The 20,159-nt window shown below is 42.4% G+C and overlaps 1 protein-coding gene across 2 annotated transcripts; it reads left to right on the top strand.

Moving 5' to 3' along the window:
• Positions 1–1,054: 1,054 nt before the first annotated feature.
• On the top strand, positions 1,055–19,776 carry Rpe (ribulose-5-phosphate-3-epimerase). 2 transcript variants are annotated; one of them, XM_028870063.2, is made up of 6 exons: positions 1,055–1,261; positions 9,871–9,950; positions 16,157–16,296; positions 17,484–17,618; positions 18,023–18,109; positions 19,123–19,776. In XM_028870063.2, exons 1-6 carry the CDS (start codon positions 1,140–1,142, stop codon positions 19,243–19,245), a joined length of 687 nt encoding a protein of 228 aa, XP_028725896.1. In that variant the 5' UTR covers positions 1,055–1,139; the 3' UTR covers positions 19,246–19,776. The 2 variants fall into 2 exon arrangements, with proteins under 2 accessions (XP_028725896.1, XP_037066203.1); XM_037210308.1 differs by having other exon boundaries at positions 1,169–1,250.
• The last annotated feature ends 383 nt before the right edge of the window (positions 19,777–20,159 follow it).

Raw genomic sequence — 20,159 nt, 5'->3', positions numbered from 1 at the left:
CACCTTCAGTCCCTCTACTTCTACGTACAATTGATAGCCACCTACAGGTGCTTCCCATTCCCCATCTTTCAAAAATAAAGCAGAATGTAGATATGGAAGACAGGTAGCCAATTTGACTTCATTGCCCAGATTATGACCTGCTGGAATGCTGGTAGTCCAAGTCAGAACATTAAAGACTTGACTTGATTGTCCTCTGACTGTGGCCATAGAAACTATGGCATCTAAATTACCACCAGCCATGTTTTGAATAAAAAGATGAACTATCTTATCCTTGTTCTTTAGGAATTGCTCTTGTTTAATCCATGTTTTTCTTCACATAGCTTTGCATTATTTCTTCCTGACCCAGAATCTGGACACATTTGGCATTAGGACACTTACCCATTTCAAGAATTATGGCTGAATAAAAAGCAACTGTATCAAATCCATCTACTGCCTAAGAAAACTCCTACACTGAGTACTCAGCAGTCACCTGCTCTCAGCACCTGGACCTGGGAACATCGAAGAAGAGAGGACTAGAAGAATGTAAGGTGGGGAGAAGTGTTATGGAATACTGTCCGCTGGATATGACAGGGCTGTTGCAATTATGAGCAGAAACAACTGTGGCTCCCTGCGCAAGACCTACAGACACAGCAAGATATTGAAGTAAGAGAGGGATTGATTAGGAAGAGGAAAAGGGTCAGCGGGAGTTGAAGGGCAGTAAGAGCAGGTACTGGGGACTATGATCACAATATAAGGTATACATGCATGAAATAGAAAAAAAAAACATTTTAAAAACAAATTCCTGCATTGTAGGCAGTAGTCCAGCTGATCAGCCCGTGGCCTTCTTGCATCATACTCAATAAACTATTTTTCCTTACAAAATTAAAAAAAATCCAAGACAGGAGGAGGCAGAAGGTCCGCGCCTGGCTCCGCCCCCTAAGCCAGCCATCGGACAGCCCTGCCCCCTAGGAGGAGGAGGCGGAGGCGGAGGCGGAGGCGGAGGCGGGACTTCCTCGCCGCGCAGGGCAGCTGCTTCCGGCAGAGTCCGGAAGAGAGTGCAGGGCGGGAGGGGGCGGAGCCAGTGCGGCGGCGCCCAATCGGGACGAAGTCTGGGCTGGCCCGGGCTCTCGTGGGCTCACTCGCTCTAGGGAACCGGCACCATGGCGTCGGGCTGCAAGATCGGCCCGTCCATCCTCAACAGCGACCTGGCCAACCTGGGGGCCGAGTGCCTGCGCATGCTGGACTCGGGGGCCGACTACCTGCACCTGGATGTAATGGACGGGTAACTCCGCGGGGCTCGGGGCGGGCTGGCCGCGCGGGTCGCGTCGCTGCACCTTCAGCGAGCGCCTGTTGGGTGCACGGCGCCCCCTTTGCGACGGGCGGCCTGGCCGCCACGGCGCCAGCGCTGCTGAGGGCACCGAGCCGGTCCTGGCTGCCTTCCGGGGGATGGGGGTGAGGGTGGGGGGCGCCCAGGCCACCCCCCCCAGTCCTTCCCCGCCCCCAGTCACCTGTGGTCCGAGGACCCGGAAGCCACCTTCGGTATTCAGGACATGTCTCTTTCCTGAGCTCGTAGGGAAACTGAGGCCCAGCGGGACAGGCATGGCTTGTCCAAACTCAGCTAACTAGTCTCCGTGGCCAGAGCTGGGCGACCAGGCTGGTCCCCCCTCCCCCGGTGTGACGAGCTTGACACCTGGCTCTGATTCCTAAGTTCGACCACTTGCGGATTCGTTTTAGTTAAAGCCGCCTCGGCCCTCGCTGAGGTTCGGTCGCAGGGTCTGGAAAATGGAAGTGTTATTGATAATAGAACGCTTCCGCGTCCTTGGGAAAAAAATGAACTGAGCGAGTCCAGTGCCTGACATGTCACAGATTCTCTACAGTTGTTAGCCTGATCGAATAACCATTCGAAGTCTGATTTTCCTGTCCTGTTTTCTCTTCAGGCACCCTGCTCTTCAGGGAGGTCAGTTTTTTTTTTTTTTTTGTAAGTAATTTTTTAAGCACCATAGTTATAGCTTATAATGCTCAGAATCAGGGTCCAAGTTCCTACATTGGTTATAAAGTGAGTAAATAAACCTAGACCCAAAGGAGGCCGTAAGACTTGCTCAAGATTACAGAAGATTGTGACAGACTTGGAACTTGAGTCTTCTTGGCTGTGACTACCGTTTCCCGCCGGAAGTTCCGCATAGGATTATAAAAGCCTTGGGTTGAGATAGAAAAATAAATTTATTTCAAATAAGTAAAATTTGTTTGCCCTCAGTCGCATTGGCAAATATGTGTTAGTTCCCAGAGGTTAGTTTGTTTCTTGTTGGGGGTTGCTGTTCATTTTGTTTTTGAGACAAAGTCTATGTAAATCAAACTGGCCTCAAGCTCAGAATCTTGCCTCGGCTTCCCAAATGCTAGGATTACAGGCATATGCCATCACACTCAGAAGCCCCTTTTCTTTTTAATGTCACTGGCTACTCTGTAGCAATTTTTCTCCTTTTGCTCTGTGCGGTGAAATCTCTTGTTTCTCTTAACACTTCCTGAAAGCCCTTGACTAAAGAAAGTGTACACCATACAGGTGGTAGCTATATTTTTGGTGCCTGAGAAAACTTAGGGGTTCCAGCATGGAACAGGCTACGCGTGTAACTGTTGTGAGTGTGTTTATCCAGAATGAATGAATGGAGATCATTTCTTTCAGTTTGCTAATAGGGATATTGGAGAGCAGTACTTAGAAGCACTTGACTTTCTGTTCTGGTGCTTTTTTTTTTTAAACTTATTTTAAAAATCCTTTTATTATTTGAGATTATATATGATATAATAGTTTTCCCCTTCTCTTTCCTCCCACTGAACCCTCCCATTACTACCTCCTTTCTCTCTTTCAATTAAATTAATTGTTGTTGCACGCACACACGCATGCACACATAGATATTCCTGAATCCATAAACGAGACCTGCTCGATCTGTCTAATGTTCCTTGTGTATATATTTTCACAGCTGGCCATTTGGTATTGGGTAAGACTGTGTCTCCTGCTCTCAGCATTCCTTAGTTTTCTAGTTCTTTGTGTAGGGCTGGAACCTCTGGGCTGATCAGGTACTTTTTGAAGTTAATGTTTTGTCAATGAAGAGTAAGGTGCAGTTCCATGTTTCATAGCAAAAAAAAAGAGGTGGAACCAAGGTAGAAGCCATGTAACTATGTCTCAAAAATAGTTATATAGCTTTCAGTGAGTCCTGGAGTAATTTATATTTGTATTACTTTCTCTCTCTCCTGAAGTACTGAGAGCAGGGTCTGTCTGTCTTGCTCACCTTGGTATCTGAAGTAAAGCTCTGTACAGCCATGTTATCATTGCTTAGTAATAGTAGGAAGGATCTCTAAGAATTACCTTTGCCCCTCCCAGCAGATCCCCTGCCTCTATGGCAGACTTAAGTTTAGTAAATAAGGCAATTTTTTATTTTTAAATGGTTCTGCTTTTGCTGAGAACACTGGCTTGGAAAACCTAAATTCTTCATGTACAATTTTTACGCCTTTCAATCTTTGCCTACTTTTTTTTTTTTTTTTTTTGTATGAAGTAAAAGCTGTTTCTATTCATCATTTACAAAAGAGGAAACCAGATTAGGGAAGTACAGCTACTTTCCCATCGTCCTGCTGGAGCAGACAAAACCTGATGGAGATGGTGTCAGTCACCTCCTTAGCCATGTGGTGCACCGTTTCCAGGACAACGGTACAAAAGTGAGCTGTGGGATCCCTTTACAAAGGTGGCCGGCCTCAAAATATTTCCCTCCCGTCTCTACTTCATCCCCCAGTTTTCTTTCCTGCTTAAAACTGAATTTATCTAGAAAGTAAAAAACTGGGTTGGGAAACACTAGGTGGCCAGACACAAGTATGGTTCAATATCTAAAATAAAAGGCAGATTTATTTTCTGCAAAAACATTTTGAGGAAAATACAAAGCACATCATGACAAGATGGTGGCTGGAACGGGTTGATCCCAACTGTGGGAGCAGAGCAAATATCTATTTCTAAATCAGTCATCAGGATTTTAAATTGGGGAGATGTCAGATGAATACTGCATTTCTGACTTTGGGGCCTGGGTCATGGTGGGGGATATCAAAGCTTTGGCATTCGTGTTCTGTTTTCTGATAAGGCCATGATGGGCTGGAATGGAGTGAGGCAAGCACCCTTAACCAGTTACACATTTATTTGTGTACTGCGCCTTACCCTCTCCATCCCGTCTCGTCTGCTCCGTTTTGTTTCTTAACTTTGCCAACTGCAACCGGCCAGTGGATCTGATTCCTGATTCACAGGAAGATTGTATTCTGCTTCCAGACATTTTGTACCGACCTTAATCCTCTTACCATTTTGTTTGTTGATCTGTCCACAGTGGACTGCATTCCAGTTATAACTTAGTAAAGGATAGCACTGGTGGTGGAACGTGGTGAGAGGAAACTTATATCCCTGCATTACCGCAGCTGTAGCTTAACTGCGGCAAGCCCCTGGTTTCTGAGAGGCGGGACTCCTTTGTTGAAGTTCCTTTCAGACTTTACTCCAAAGGGCTGCAGTCAAGGAGGGAAATGTCAAAATGAAATCATGATGAAGCTCACTTTTCTGGTGAATTCCTTTTCTTGAGAGTGAACTAATTTAGATTTTCCCAGTCCAGTAAGAAATCTTTGAGACATTTGATAAAAATTCATGTTCTTAAGTCTGTAGAATCTCAATAGCCCTCATGAAGAAGCTGACAATCCCTTGATAGTTGTTGTCAGGCGATTCTAAGACACCTGACTTCATGCCTGGGTTTTTGTCCTTTTGGGTTATGGCTTAGTGACAAGCCTTTAGTGTCTTGTGAGAATATTGATGCATTTTGTGCTCTCAGTAAATTTAGTGAACCCAGTTCATTTAATTCATCAACAGGAACACAAATTGCTCACATAAGTTGAGGGTCAGTTTTTCTGTTTTATGCTCGTGTTTCTCAAGTAGATTTGTGTTTCCGTCTCAGCTCCTCAGCCAGTCTTTTGTCACTGTTTGTTTTTGTAACAAATGAGACCTAAATTTGAGCAAACCGATTTTCAAGGCCACACAGTAAATTGAAAGAACAGTATATGCAATTAGACTTCGTCTAAAGTCGTGGACTAGTCAGCCTGCTTACTGTCCCTTATTTCTAGTGTAAGAAATGGTCACGGTGTGTCATCGAGCGTTGATAGTGATTGCCCTTAGGCAGGCAGTAGAATAATCTTCTAAATGCCAGAAGTGGAACCTGAGGGATCTGGTGGTTAGAGAACTTCTCCACACGGGTCCACTCGTTCTGTCCTGCTCAGGGGTGGCCTGCATGAGTTCCTGCCCTCTCCCCGGGACGGTTGTTGTAGCTGCCATTGTACCGGCAGGTGAACACAGGAGACTGGACTTTGTCGTGTGTGTTAACTCCCGCCATCAGCACTTAGTGGTCTGTGACACGGACTGTGTCCCCTCACCTGTGGAACACAGGCGCTGCCTGTCTCCCAGGGGTGCCAGATAGAAAGGTGAGTGCATGGAAGGGTTTGGAACTTATCCCTAGACGAAGTTTTTTATGAGCACTTACCTGTCAGCCAAACTCACAGCTGTAACCATGGCTTTACTGTCTGTTAACACCCCCCAACACACCCATCTAGTCAGTTGTTGACAGACACTCGAGGTTTTGCCTGTCTCTGTCATTTTTGCCAATTCTTAGTATTAACACCTGTGGTGGTTGGACTGAAAATGGCCCCCATAGACTCATAGTGAGTGGCATCTTTGGAGGTGTGGCCTTTTTGGAGGAAGTGAGTCACAGGGTTTGAGGTTTCAGAAGGTCAAGCCAGGCCCAGTGGCACTTTCTCAGCTTTAGAACTCTCAGGTGCTTCCCCAGCACCGTGTCTGCCTGCCTGACACCAAGCTTCCCACCCTGACAGTAATGGGCTAACCTCTGAACCCATAAGCCACGCCCAATTAAGTGTTTTCCTTTATAAGAGTTGCCATGGGGCCGGGCAGCGGTGGCGCACGCCTTTAATCCCAGCACTCAGAGGCAGAGCCAGGTGGATCTCTGTGAGTTTGAGGCCAGCCTGATCTACAGAGGGAATTCCAGGACAGGCACCAAAACTACACAGAGAAACCCTGTCTCGAAAACAACAACAAAAAGGGTTGCCATGGTCATGGTGTCTATTCACAGCAATAATACCTAACTAAGACAACACCTCCTCCTTCCTTCTTGCAACTTATTGCCTGGTCCATCTTCATGCTTTTATTGTATATGTTTTATTACTTGCTCCTTGCCCTACTATCCCACTTGATATTTACAGTGCAATAAACTCCAGACACCTGCGTGTAGCATTGGACACCCTTAATCTGATAGAGTCCACACCTGCTTTGATAACAGCCTTTCCTCCTTTGACCTAAACTTGCTTAGTTCTGCTTTCACTTCCTTTAAAGCCATTTCTGATCCTGTAAATCTCAGCATCCCTTAAGTCCTGTGATCTTCTAGTTTAGAATGCTACAGGATACTTGCTTTTATATTTATCTTTTGCTATTTTCTTTCTTCACATTTCTGTGGGCATTATTGTTTAGCTTTTCTCAAAGCCCAAATTTCAGGAACATAGCACTGTTAGTGTCTTTCTTGCTAAGGTAGCTGTTGAGTATGTGTGCCCCTCTGTGCACTTGTTCTGGGAGTTCCCCTCCTCCCATCCCATGTGAAGAGCTTTCTAGGCTTGTAGGTAGAGTGAGAGCAGGAAAGGGGTGCAGGTTGAGTGCCTCTCATCCAAAATGCTCGTGACCAGAATTATCTCAATTTTGGGTTTCTATTTGGATTTCAGAATATTTGTGCGTGCCATTAAGTTACTTTGGGGATGGGACACAGGTCTAAGTTCATGAAATTCATATATGTCTCATGAAACTTTATGTACAGTTCTTTTTTTTATTTTTGTTTTTTCAAGACAGGGTTTCTCTGTGTAGTTTTGGTGCCTGTCCTGGATCTCGTTCTGTAGACCAGGCTGGCCTCGAACTCACAGAGATCTGCCTGGCCCTGCCTCCCGAGGAGGGCTGATATTAAAGGCATGAGCCACCGCTGCCTGGCCCTCTTTTTCTTTTTTGAGGCAGAATTTCTGTGTAGCTGAGGATGACCTTGAACTCCTGATCTTCTTCCAGCTCCCAGGTGTTGAGATTACCATGTGCACCACCACACCAATTTAACCGTCTTGACTGTTGTGGCATCATATTGGTGCTCCAAAAGTCCCTAATTTTGTAGGATTTCAGATTAGGACTGCTTAACCTGGGCTCTTTACATTCTAGACTCTCTGATGACATGGCGTCACTTAAACTCACAGACCATTGACAAGAATTATCACGGGGCTGTCTTGGGTGTATAGGCGACTGGGGAGTGCTCAGTTGGCTTCCTGCTGATAACTGTCCTGTAGCTGAGGATCTGTGGAGTTGTTGACACTCTCATTCATCTCCTGCTAGTGAGATGAATTATGGTTGAGATTGGAAACTCTTTGCCTATTTCTATATAAAACCCAGTACATGCTGCACCCAGTATAGGATGACCTACATGTTGGAAGGGGTTTTCCTAAATATTTAAATGAGCAGGAGATACAAAAGGAAGATGAACTAAGAAGGTTAAAGGTTAAGTGCTTTGGGGTTGGTATCGGGCTGACTTAATTTGAATTCTATGCCACAGATTATTAACTGATTGAAGGATGTTAGTTATATTCTTCCAGCAGAATGTAAATAGTATCTATTTTATTAGTCTGAGGTATGAAGAACAATGCAATATCTGTTGTGAACTAAGCGCTCAATATACTACTGTCTTCAATGAACATCAAGTTATTTTTTTTCAGCACAGCTTTATAAAATTGCTTTTTTTCAGTCTTTGCTCTTGTAAGAATTTTTTATTAATTAAATTTATTCATTTACATCCTGACCATCGTTCCCCTCTCTCCTCGACTCCCATTTCCTTCTCCCACCTTCCCTTCACCCCCCTGAACCCACTCCTCCTCTGTTTCTGTTTAGAAAGGGGCAGACCTCCTCCCATGGGTATCAACAAGGCATGGCATATAAAGTTTCTATAGGACTAAGCTCCTCCTATTGTATTAAGGCTGAGCAAGACAACCCAGTATGAGGAATAGGTTCCTGTAAGTCAACCAAAGTGTTAAGGACATTCCCTGTTCCTACTGCTAGGTGTCCCACAAGTAGACCAGGCTACACAACTGCCACACTTATGTAGAGAGCCTAGGTCAGTCCCATGCAGGCTCCCTGGTTGTTGGTCCAGATTCTGTGAGCTCCAGTGAGCCCAGTTAGTTGTTTCTGTGAGTTCCCTTTTGATGTCGGTGACCTGCCCTGGCTCAAACAATTCCTTCCTTCCTCTCTTCAGCATGATTTCCCGAGCTCAGCCCAGTGCTTGGCTGTGGGTCTCTGCATCTGTTTCTGTCAGTACTGGATGAAGGCTCTCTGATGACAATTGGGGTAGTCACCAATCTATGAGTATAGCAGAATACCATTAGGCATCATTATGTTAACATTTTTTGTTCTCCAGTTGTGTTTGGTTCTATCCTAGCTAGGTCTCTGGGTCATCCAGCCTCTGTGTCCTTGCACTCCAGGCAGTATCGGGGGTGGGTTCTCTCCCATGGTATGGGTGTGAGGTTGACCCAGTCATTGGTTGGCCACTCCCACAATCTCCATGCTACCCTTATACCCCACCCCCACCCCATACCACCCCATACACACACACACACACACACACACACACACACACACACACACACACATCCTATAGGCAGGACAGACTGTAGGTCAAAGGTTGTGTGGCTGGTATGCATCCCAATCCCTCCACCAGAAGTCCCACCCACTCACAGGAGGCCAGTTCAGGCTACGTATCCACCATTGCTAGGAGTCTTAGCTGGGGTCATCCTTGTAGATTCCTGGGAGTTCCTCTTGTATCAGGTTTCTACCTGACCTTGAAATGCCCCCTCTTTCCAGTCATCTCTTTCAGTACTCTCCACCTCCTTCTACCTCCCCCGACCCAATCCCTCATGTTCCTATATCCACCCAACCCTAGTCCACCCATGAGATCTCTTCTGTTTCCCCTTTCCTGGGAGATCCATGCGTTCCCTCCTTGGGCCCTTCTTGTTACCTGGTCTCTCTGGGTCTGTAGATTGTAGCATGGTTATCCTTTATTTTACAGCTAATATCCACTTATAAGTGAGTACCTACCCTGTTTGTTCCTTTGGGGTTTAGTTACCTCACTCAGGATGATTTTTTCTAGTTCCATCCATTTGCCTTCAGATTTCCTGATGTCATTGTTTTTAACAACTGAGTCATTGTGTAAATGTACCACATTTTCTTTATCCATTCATTGGTTGAGGGGTGTCTAGGTTGTTTCCAGGTTCTGGCTATTATGAATAGAGCTGCTGTGAACATAATTGAGCAAGTCACCTTGTGGGATGATTGAGCTACTTTGTTTATAGCAGCTTTATTCATAATACCAAGGGTTTGTTGTCATTATTTTTAATGGTTAGTGTTTATAGGGTTTAAACAAACTGTCATTTAGTGTTCTGATTGGAGTGGATTAGCTGACTCAGGACACCTGTATTAGAATCCTTTATTAACTAGTGTGTCACTTGAGCAAGTCAGAAATTGTCTTCCGTCATCTTTCCATTTGCCATGGTTATGAATTACAGAGTTGTCATTATGAAGATAAATGTGACAGCACACATTAATTGTACACCTGATCTTACCTGGTTATTTTTGCTTAACTTTGTCTAGTTTTAAAATTGTTCAGGATTATATGGCAAAAAAAAAAAAATGCAATCCAAAACATTCCCTTGTTCCCTTGTCAAAATTCATATTGATAAATGCAGAAGTGAAACTGAAAATGTTTTCAGAGTAAGATTTTATTTATTTATTTTTTTGTCTTGTAGGCATTTTGTTCCCAATATCACTTTTGGTCATCCTGTGGTTGAAAGCCTCCGAAAGCAGTTAGGCCAGGACCCTTTCTTTGGTAAGTGGGTTGCTAAACATTTAAAACTGACAAGATTGCTTAAATAAAGGAAAAAGAGATCAAGTTCATCTTGCCCCTTCTCCTGTTTCTTACTGTGGTGGGCATTCATTAGCTTGATCTTAGCAATCCAACACCCTTCTCCTTTCCCAGGGCTGTGAACCTGATTCTGCCTGGGAAACTCTTCTGCTGAGGGCCTTCAGGTCACTTGTCATCTCTTTAGAGAGGCCTTTCTAAGCACCTTCTTCAAACTCACTTTATCCACTTTTCAGTCTGTTCTTGGACTGATTATAAGATCCATGAAGGTAGGGCTAGAACTCAACTCATGATTTTCCTTATAATTTATTTATAAATGTATATTTGTTATTTACCATATATGTTTATATTGCAATATATAATTTATTTGTTTGGCTGTTTTGCCTGCAGGTATGTGTGTGTAGTGCCCTCAGAGGGCGTTGGATTCTTTGGAATTAGAGTTACAGAAGATTGTGAGCCACCGTGTGGGTGCTGGGAACCGAACCAAGTTCTCTGGAAGAGCAGCAGCTCATGCTCTTAACTGATGAGTCCTCTCTCCATCCCCAGCTTTTGGTTTTCTTAAGGCTAAACAGACATGATTACATTTAGTATTAACGAGTAATTGACTTTATGATTTAACTAAGTGGTCCAGCAGCCAATTTATTTTTTTCAAATGTGGGCTTTTTGAAGATATGCTTCATTTCATGAAATAGTAAATCTAAAGGGTTTTTTGTTTCTTTTGGAGGGGGGTTGTATTTTTGGTTTTTGTTGTTGTTGGTTTTGGGGGTTTTTTTTGTTTTTTTGTTTTTAGATCACTCCAACCTAGAAATTATTGAACTGAAGCAGATTCAAGTTCATAATATTATGTAACTTGTATAATTAAGTAAAGCTTAAGTTTTTTTTTGCCAGTAGAACAATTTTATGAAGGAAGGACTCTAGCTGAAATGTTCAGTGTGCTAGCTCTAAAACCCATTTTCAACTACGTATATTAAAATAAAAATTGAGGATCTCATTCCCAGCAGGCCATCACAGGCCTCAGTCGCCGTATGTGTCTGTTGACTGTTCCCAGCAGTGCCGCCACGGGCGTTCCTGCTGGTGCAGACTGTTACTCCCACTTGTGCGTCCTCTCGCTAATGTGTCCAGCCTTTGGACATGCGGAGTTCATGTTACTGTCACCAGAGAAGGTCACACCTGAGAAGCACATAGTTGAGTTACAAAAACGAAACAAAACCAAACAGCTTGTATAAAGTGAGTTTACAATTTTGTGTTGGTCTTATCCATAGCCATCCCTCACCTTATTCAGGCTGTGCTTGTACATACCTGTGAAAGGATTCATCCATTTTGAGAGGTTTAAAAAAAATGTGCATTATTACCTCATATCTATCAACATGTTCATCTTTTAAAATTTCATGTAGTTGAATATAATCTTGATGATGTTAAAAAATTTTTTTGGAAAGGAGTTTTCAGAGTAAGTTTCTTCTTGAATCTGCTCCTGTTATATACCATGACTTTTTGAAATTAAATTTGTTATCTTAAGAGAAATGATGAAATAAATTATACTATTCCTATATACAGTAGTCACACATCCCACTGCTCTGTCTTTCTCATTTTTTTTTTTTACATTTTTTTCGTTTCTCTCATGTTGTCTCCTGTTGTCATTCCTCACTGTTTCCTCCATCTTCTATCACTAGTCTTTCCTCCTGTAACACCACTGCTACCACCAGATCCAGTCCACTTTTCCTTCTGGACATAGGCAGATATGGATGATGTATATATGTATATACATTTGCTAAGTAGTACTTTAGGAAATTTATTCAAAATAAGGATGAATATGCTTTGTTAATACTTGGGGTTTTGAGGCCTTTATTTTCTATAGTTTGATTTGTTTTTGGATCTTAGGTGTTAGATAATTGATGAATGACTTCATTTTAAGAAGTAGACCAGGGTTAGAGGTGGTTCAGTGATGAAGAGCATTTTCTGCTCTTACAGAGGACCAGGGTTTGGTTCCGACACACACATCAGGTGACTCACAACTACCTGTAACTCCCTCTTCTGGCTTCTGTGAGCACCTGTACTTTTGTGCAAATGCCCACACACAGAGACACATATAAACATAATTAAAAGTAAAATCTTTAAAAATAAATGAGTAGTCTATAAGTTGTATTTATAACCTCTAAGATTCTGGTGTTTTGTTGGTTGAACTAAAGATCAGAACTTGGGCCTTGCACATGCCAATTCCACAGCCTTTTACTATTTTCAGAGTCATGTATTTGTGTGTGTGAATACATGTGGTACATGTGTGAATACATGTGATACAGTGACACGGTGTGCTTGTGGAGGGCAGGTCAAAGGACAGCATTTGCAAGTCATCTTATACCTTCCACACTACTGAGGCAAGCTCTATCTATCTTCCTGCACACTCCACTTAGCTGGCCTGAGAGCTTCCTGGATATTCTCTCCACCTCCCATCTCATTATAGGAGTCCTGGAACTCTAAATGGGACCCACTGCTGTATCAGCTTTTCATATGGGTTCCAGGATCAAACCCAGATTGTCAGGCTTCCATGGCTAGCACTTTTATCCACCATGCCATCTCCCTAGCCCCACTTTTAGTTTTGAGGCAGGGTCTCCCTAAGTTCCCCTAGCTGACTTAGAACTTCTGTTTCCCAGGCTGGCCTTGAACTTGGAATCCTCTTGTCTTAGCCACTGGAGATGTTTATATTACAGGTCTGTACCCGCCAACCCTGCTATTTAGAAAGCTCTCAACTATTCAGTCTTAGTTTTGAGTACAAAAACATCTAAGAACTAAACTAACAAGAAAAGCCTTTATTATTCTAAGGCAGTGCTCTGTACTGTAGGGAACCATGGAAATCCTCTTTAGCTCCTTTATGAGGTCAAAGCTATTTTCATAATACTGAGACATTATTTATCATTGTCCATACTGTTGCTGCAAATCAACGGTAAGTTGTTTTTTTTGGTGTCATAAGTAGTCAGTGGTGCAGTGGCATCAGATTCCTCCAATCAGGACTGTGCTTCACTCCTGTGTGTCTGCAGTATGTATCTTTGGTGAAGCAGTTTAGAAAATGTGTTTTAGTAAGTTTGTCTTGAATAATGTCTTGTTGACTTTCATGTGATAGAGTAGGAAGAACAAAGCATTTCTGCTGCATGTGTGATGACGCTTTTCATTTGAGCAGGTGCTTTTCTCGGGCCAGAGACCTTGTACCATTGCTTGAACTGAACTGGCTGCCTTTTCCTAACACCAGTTTTTGCTTGGGGAAAAAAAAACAATAACAGCTAACTTGTTTGTTTTAGAAAATGGCTATTTTACAGACTTCTTTTTAACTAACAAAGTAAACTTGTCACTTCAAAGAAAATACCTTGTGTGTTGCCAAAGAGTTTGTAAGAAGAAACTAGAATTGAAAGCTTTGTGCACAACCACACCTAGAGAGAGATGCTCCTTACCATATATCACAGGGCTGTTCCCATAAATACATTGTAGATTGAGACATCATAAGTCGAAAGTGCATTTAATATGAATAACCTCTAACCTTCTCTGCTTCCACTGTGCCCCGAGTATTTAGCTAGTCCACAGTTGGACAAAAACCACCTATGTTGTTATAAAGTATTGATTGCCTCTTGTTATTTATTACCTGTATCTAGAAGATACTTCCTATACACTGCACAATACACATAGAACAAGGTGTTTAGGGTTTTTTTGGCGGGGAGGATCTCATGTAACTCAGGCTGGCCTTGAACTCATTTTTTTTTCCCTGTTCCTCGAGACAGGGTTTCTCTGTGTAACAGTCCTAGCTGTCCTGCAACTCGCTTTGTAGACCAGGCTGGCCTCAAACTTACAGAGATCTGCCTGCCTCTGCCTCCCAAATGCTGGGATTAGAGGTGTGCACCACCAAGACCTGGCTGGCCTTGAACTCTTGACCCTCCGGATTCCACTCTAACGTACTACAGGACCATGTATAAGACTGTGTCTGATGTGAGCAAGGCTTCTTAAACTTCTTCTAGACTTGACTCCTTATCCCATGAGAAATTTTTACATAGCCCTGAGTATACAGATATATAAAATAAGCATATAAACCATACCTTTACTGGTAATAAGTCGTAAAGTAATTGATTTTAAAACAACTTTTTGGTATACATATAATTTTACCATTTATTAACAAATTTGCATACTAACAAGATGATGAGCTTGTTTTAAATAAGGAATATCTTGTCTGAATATTTGCTGCTGCAGGATATAGCATTATTCATGATTTTCTTATACATATCTGTGTTAAAAGCTTAATTTATAATTAAGCACAATGTTTAGTAAGCAACAACTCATAATAAAAGAGAACAGGGCAGTGTACTGTAATTATGTGAGTGCAGTCTCTGAAGTTTTCTTATGTAATCCTTGCAGTAATGTGAGATGATGCTCAAAGGAAGAATTTATGACTTGTACACTTGCCATCATAATGACGCTTGTGCTGTGTTACTGATGGCAAGTAAAAAATAGAGGTCATCAGGATAATCCAGGGGGTAAAAGTGCTTTTTATGGAGGCTTGGCAACCTGCGTTCTAACTCCTTTTCCCATTGTGGGAAGGGAAAATCAGATTCCCAACAGTTATCTCTGACCTCCACATGTATACCATGGCATGCACACACATGTACTTACACATCTGTCATACACACACACACACACACACACACACACACACACAATGATTTTATAGAAATAGGATAACTCAATCATAAGCACTGTGATACCAGGACATTGGGTGTGATCACTTCAGCCAGCTGCCAAGTTGTGAATGGTGTGTGTACTCCAGTCAGAGGGATGACTCAAAGAGCAAGTTGGTGTGGGGTACACAATATAAAACTTAACAAGTGTTCATTTCTGGAACTTCTGTCTAGCATTTTTAAACCACAGATGACACAAGAAAACCTCCAGAAGGAAGCTGCACTAACTAAACTGTGCAAAACAGAGGTCTTCTGTAATCTGTTAGTATTTCATGTGCTAATTAGTACCCTGAATTGTCTAATACATATAACACCTGTACATTTAGCAATATCAGCCAGAGTGTGCTAGAATCTGTCTGAGGACTGCTGATCTTACGTGAGGTTTTTACCTATTAACATGTTTTTATTTGTTTGTTATTGTTAGTCTGGAAATATATACTGTAATGCTGGTATTATTGCCTAACTCCTTTCCAAAGCTCTTGACTTTTGTAATTTTAGTTAAGTTATGAAATGTTAGAATTTATTTTTAAAATACAGCATAGCAAGGTCAGAAATATACTTCCTCTGACGAAAATCAAACAAACACTCATACCCGCCACACTGCACTGCACAGAATGGGTCACAAGGTTATCTTGTGGTCTGGCCTCTTTGAGAGGCCCTTTCCTCATGAGACACATTCAGGTTTAAGAACTTGAAGCAGACCATGCCTGTGTTCTGCTTACTGTGTTGTGTACATCCAGCTTCAGGCTTCCACCCTCCCTCACCAGCCTGCCGTCTGTCTCCTCTGTCACTCCATACACTGCAGCACTGCCCTCCTATGTGCTGAGGCCAAGTCTTGGTTCGGCGCCGTTTCTTTTCCTCTCCCCTTCTAGGTGGCTGTGCCCCCAGAGCCCCACTTCCTGGGTTACTGTCACTTCACTGAAACCTGCGTTTCCCCACCGCCTTAGGCTAAGTCCAGCAGCCTGCAGAGCTCGGCCACCTTCCTCACTGCCTCTTTCTCAGACATCACGTCCTCCGCAGCTGGCATTAGCTACTCACCCTAGTTGGTATTTTATCATTTGTGCCGCCGTGAAAGTTCAGGAAGGTTGCTAAAGGAGCACATGGAGAAAATCACGTTTAGCTTTCTGAAAGAGAACAGGCTGCATAGGTAGTGTGACCCCTTTCAGCCATTAAAAGTGGCGTTCCTGGACTCACACCTCAGTTTCCTATTTTTTTCTCATTACTTTTTATATGTAGCAGCATGTACTTTTTGTGGAAAAACTATTTCATAAGTAAATATAACCAAATTGTATCTTTAGGATGAAGACTATCTATACCAAAGTATAACTGATCATTTTGTGATGCCAGAATAATTTATATAATGACCAAAACAAAACAAAACAAAAAACCCTATAGGCTGACTTCATCCCATGTGCTGGGTATTCCTCTCAGTAATGAACAGAAAATGTCTTTTCTTCTCAGATATGCACATGATGGTGTCTAGGCCAGAACAGTGGGTAAAGCCAATGGCCGTGGCAGGTGCCAATCAATATACCTTTCATCTTGAGGCAACTGAGAACCCGGGGGCTTTGATTAAAGACATCCGGGAGAATGGGATGAAGGTAAGTTGATGATAAGAGTCATGTTTTATACCAGTTCTTGTCAAAGTTTGAAAGACAGGTGGGGAAAAAATGATAGGGAAAGGACTGGACGTGGGCAGCTGGGAGTCCAGAGTTAAGTATGAAATGTTTGTAAGATAGATTCTGCCTATGTTTCTGAAGGTCACTGCCTTGGAATCATTCACATTTAATGACCATGTTATCGTTAAAAACAAACGAAAAACCAGTGCTAGAATCCTTTCTGGCCTGAATGTGTCACTGAGAGGGGGAAGTGGATACACAGAGTCCAACCCCTGAAAAAGAAGCTATTTGTAGTTGATACCCACTGGGAAGGAGAAAATCAGTTTTCTACAGTGGAGTTTTACTGAGTCTATCGGCCATACTCTAGGGCAGGCCCAATCTCCAGGAGTAGTTGACCAATACAAAAAGAACTCCTTGTTTGTTTATTTTGGGGGCGGAATTGTTTTTTTGTCTCATTGTTTTGTTTGATTTTTGATTTTTGTATATGTTTGCATGTGTTTGGTTTGGTTTGGTTTCATTTATTTTTTTTTAAATAGGGTTTCTCTGTGTAGCCCTGGCTGTCCTGGAACTCACTCTGTAGACCAGGCTGGCCTCGAACCCAGGGATCTACCTGCCTCTGCCTCTCGAGTGCTGGGATTAAAAAATTAAATTAAAAATTTAAAAAAATATGTATTAAAAAAATGCAGATGTGCCACCACCACCAGGCACATGTGTATCTTTTTAAGAGAGAGCAGGAGAGAATATAAAGTTGAGTGGATAGGGAGGATCTGGGAGGAGTTGAGGGCATGATCAAAATATATTGTAAGAAAAATATTTTAGCCGGGCGGTGGTGGCGCACGCCTTTAATCCCAGCACTCGGGAGGCAGAGCCAGGCGGATCTCTGTGAGTTCGAGGCCAGCCTAGTCTCCAAAGTGAGTTCCAGGAAAGGCGCAAAGCTACACAGAGAAACCCTGTCTCGAAAAACCAAAAAAAAAAAAAGAAAGAAAGAAAAAGAAAAATATTTTAAAGTAAAAATCAAAAAATAAGGTAGCAAAAATAAATCCAAATCAAACAAACAAACCTGATGTTGTACTCTGGATATTTGCATATTGTTTTGTGAGTTGGTTTTTTTAAACTTGGCCACAATACCCAATAGGGAAATGATGTGATTTAGCATTTGTGTGTTACAGGTCGGCCTTGCCATCAAGCCAGGAACGACAGTTGAATATTTGGCCCCATGGGCTAATCAAATAGATATGGCTTTGGTAATGACCGTAGAACCTGGGTTTGGAGGGCAAAAATTCATGGAAGATATGATGCCCAAGGTAAAAGAAATACTCTGTTCTGGGGTGAGGTTTCTACTATAGGTGTGTATTTAGTAGATGTGTCCTGCTTTGGAGGTGAGGGAACAGAGATGCCTTCAGATACTGTAAGACAGTAAGATAGGTTTTAAAATAAAAGCTAATATCCATATTGCAAATTTTTTAAGCTGCTATTTTTGTGACCTTGGGTCACTTGAGAATTTTCATTAGTCTTTGCAAAGCTATCACAAATTGATGTCATTTGCTAAACTTCTTTGATAAACATGATATGCTTCGGTCCATTGAAAGTGATCCCCAGTCATGTTGTGTGTACAGCTAAGCTCGGGGGAGCGCTGATGTTTTGTGTGCTTGGTTGTTTTCCCTTGCGTGTGCACTGTGGGAGTCACTGTTTCTTCGTGTATGTCTAGGTTCACTGGTTGAGGACCCAGTTCCCAACTTTGGATATAGAGGTCGATGGTGGAGTAGGTCCTGACACTGTTCAGAAATGTGCGGAGGTGAGAGTGCTCCTCAACTGTGACCAGGCCAGCTTCTGTAGGCGCAGTCTGCATGACAGTCCATCTATCACCAAAGAATTGCTTGAGTTGAGTTTTTCCTTGGGAAAATATTTTTCGCTCAAACATAGGGTTAGGAAAGTAAAGAACAAGTGAGTTTCTAAATTGATGATCACTGAGCATCGTCTATTAGATCCTGCTAAGTTGTTTGGTTTTGAACTCTTCTGCGGTGCTGTTCCTGCTCAAATTAAGAGACATATTAATCAATAGTCCTATAAACTCTAATTCCTGAAAGAATGTTAGTGGAGATGTAAAGCCCTGCTATCAGGTGACTGGGTCTCATTGGAGAGATTTCCTCACCGTGTGGTTTTCCAGCTTCTAACAATGGACTACACAGCAGATTGGCTTTCCCTCAGCTCAGACCCCAGGCCCAGAGCTGTATTTGGAGCTATCTCATTTGAGCTTTTTAGGGTGTTCCCTTTACCCCCCATTTCTTTGACTCCACATTTAAAAATGTTATCCAGGGAGAATTTTCTAAGGAACTATAAGTGCTGGAACCTAAGAAAGCATAAAGATACATTTTTACATTCTTTCTGACACAAAGTGACAGAAATGTTCCAGTGTTTTATGGCCAGCTTCTCATTTTCAGTCTCCTTTCAGACTTTCTTGAAACAAACAGCTACCGGGTTTCCTTAGTGTCTGCGGTCCTTGGTGTGCGTTAGGAAAAGCCTGACTGGAATAGAGATCTAAAAAGGCAAAGCCTCATTTCTAAGTGTCAGCAGAGGTACTGTGTGGAGCTAGGACTAGTTTACGCAGCAGCAGTTCAGTGACTTGGTAGGCGCATTTACAAGTAACTGTGGCCTCATTTATGAGCATTTTCCCTTCTTACCTCAGTGAATTAGAGTGCTACACTCAGCTTCTGGGGAAGCGCTGGCAGAGACAAGGGTGGAAAGGCTGCTCCAGGACTTCTGTGTTGGTTTCTTCCATGCTAACACACAGCCATGTACTTCTTACAGGCAGGAGCTAACATGATTGTGTCTGGCAGTGCCATCATGAAGAGTGACGACCCCAGATCTGTTATCAACTTACTAAGAAATGTCTGTTCAGAAGCTGCTCAGAAACGTTCTCTTGATCGATGAAGCCACAGGAACCCCGGTTCTGCTCATGAAATCTTTTTTATTGGAAAAGAGGAATATTAACTACCAAATCACATTGAATCGAAGCAGTGCTGCATTCCAGTGATTAAATTCAATTGTGCAAGATGTTCAAGAGGTTAGAAATAACTACCTTTTTAGTGATGCCATTTAGAGATTAGCGTGATGAAATATTCATGTTTATATTGGGAGAATGATTTTTGTAAAGAGTGAAAATATGGTTTAAGATTAGACAGAAATGTGTCTTAATGCCTAAAGAGGAAAATTAGCTACTATGAAAACCATTTTTCTGTATTTTTAAAAAGAATGTTCTGTTGTTTCTTGGTTTATCCCTAAAGCAAATGACATCCATTTTCTCTGTTTCATGTCATTTGTGGTTTGTTTATATGCCTGAGAATATGAATGGAATGGGACTAAAATTAGAAGCTTTGTTGGGGTAGCACGTCATTGTCTGGCATCTGAAACATTTTTACTTTTTATCTTACACTTGGTTTATTAAAGACTATAAAAAATGTATGAGGGCTAGGGTTTCTGAAATCCAAGCACAGACTCTTATCAAGGTATTTTCTTTGTCACAGCAGGCTTTTCAGTAACTCCTTTCTGCTTCTGGTTCTCACTCAACTACCATTCTTAGGGCTATGAAATAATACTGTTGTGGTAGCTGTGAGCAGAGAGGAACCATACAGTCTTTCTTGGAAGCTCCACTGGGTTGAATCCAGGTTAGCTCCATTCTAGATCTTTGATTTTAAGAAAAGTCACTCAACCTGTTTTCACTGTCAACTCTTACATCTGTTAAATGGAACCATTACTACTGTGGGTTGAGAATTAAAAGCATAACATGATACTAGATAGCCTATAGTTCTACTCTTAGACTGTAGGGGATGATCAACACAAAATGG

This window comes from Peromyscus leucopus, chromosome 13 (assembly GCF_004664715.2).
Source record: "Peromyscus leucopus breed LL Stock chromosome 13, UCI_PerLeu_2.1, whole genome shotgun sequence".
Lineage (NCBI taxonomy): Eukaryota > Metazoa > Chordata > Mammalia > Rodentia > Cricetidae > Peromyscus > Peromyscus leucopus.
Note: the sequence above shows the minus strand (reverse complement) of the source record. Positions and strands in the feature narration are given on the sequence as shown.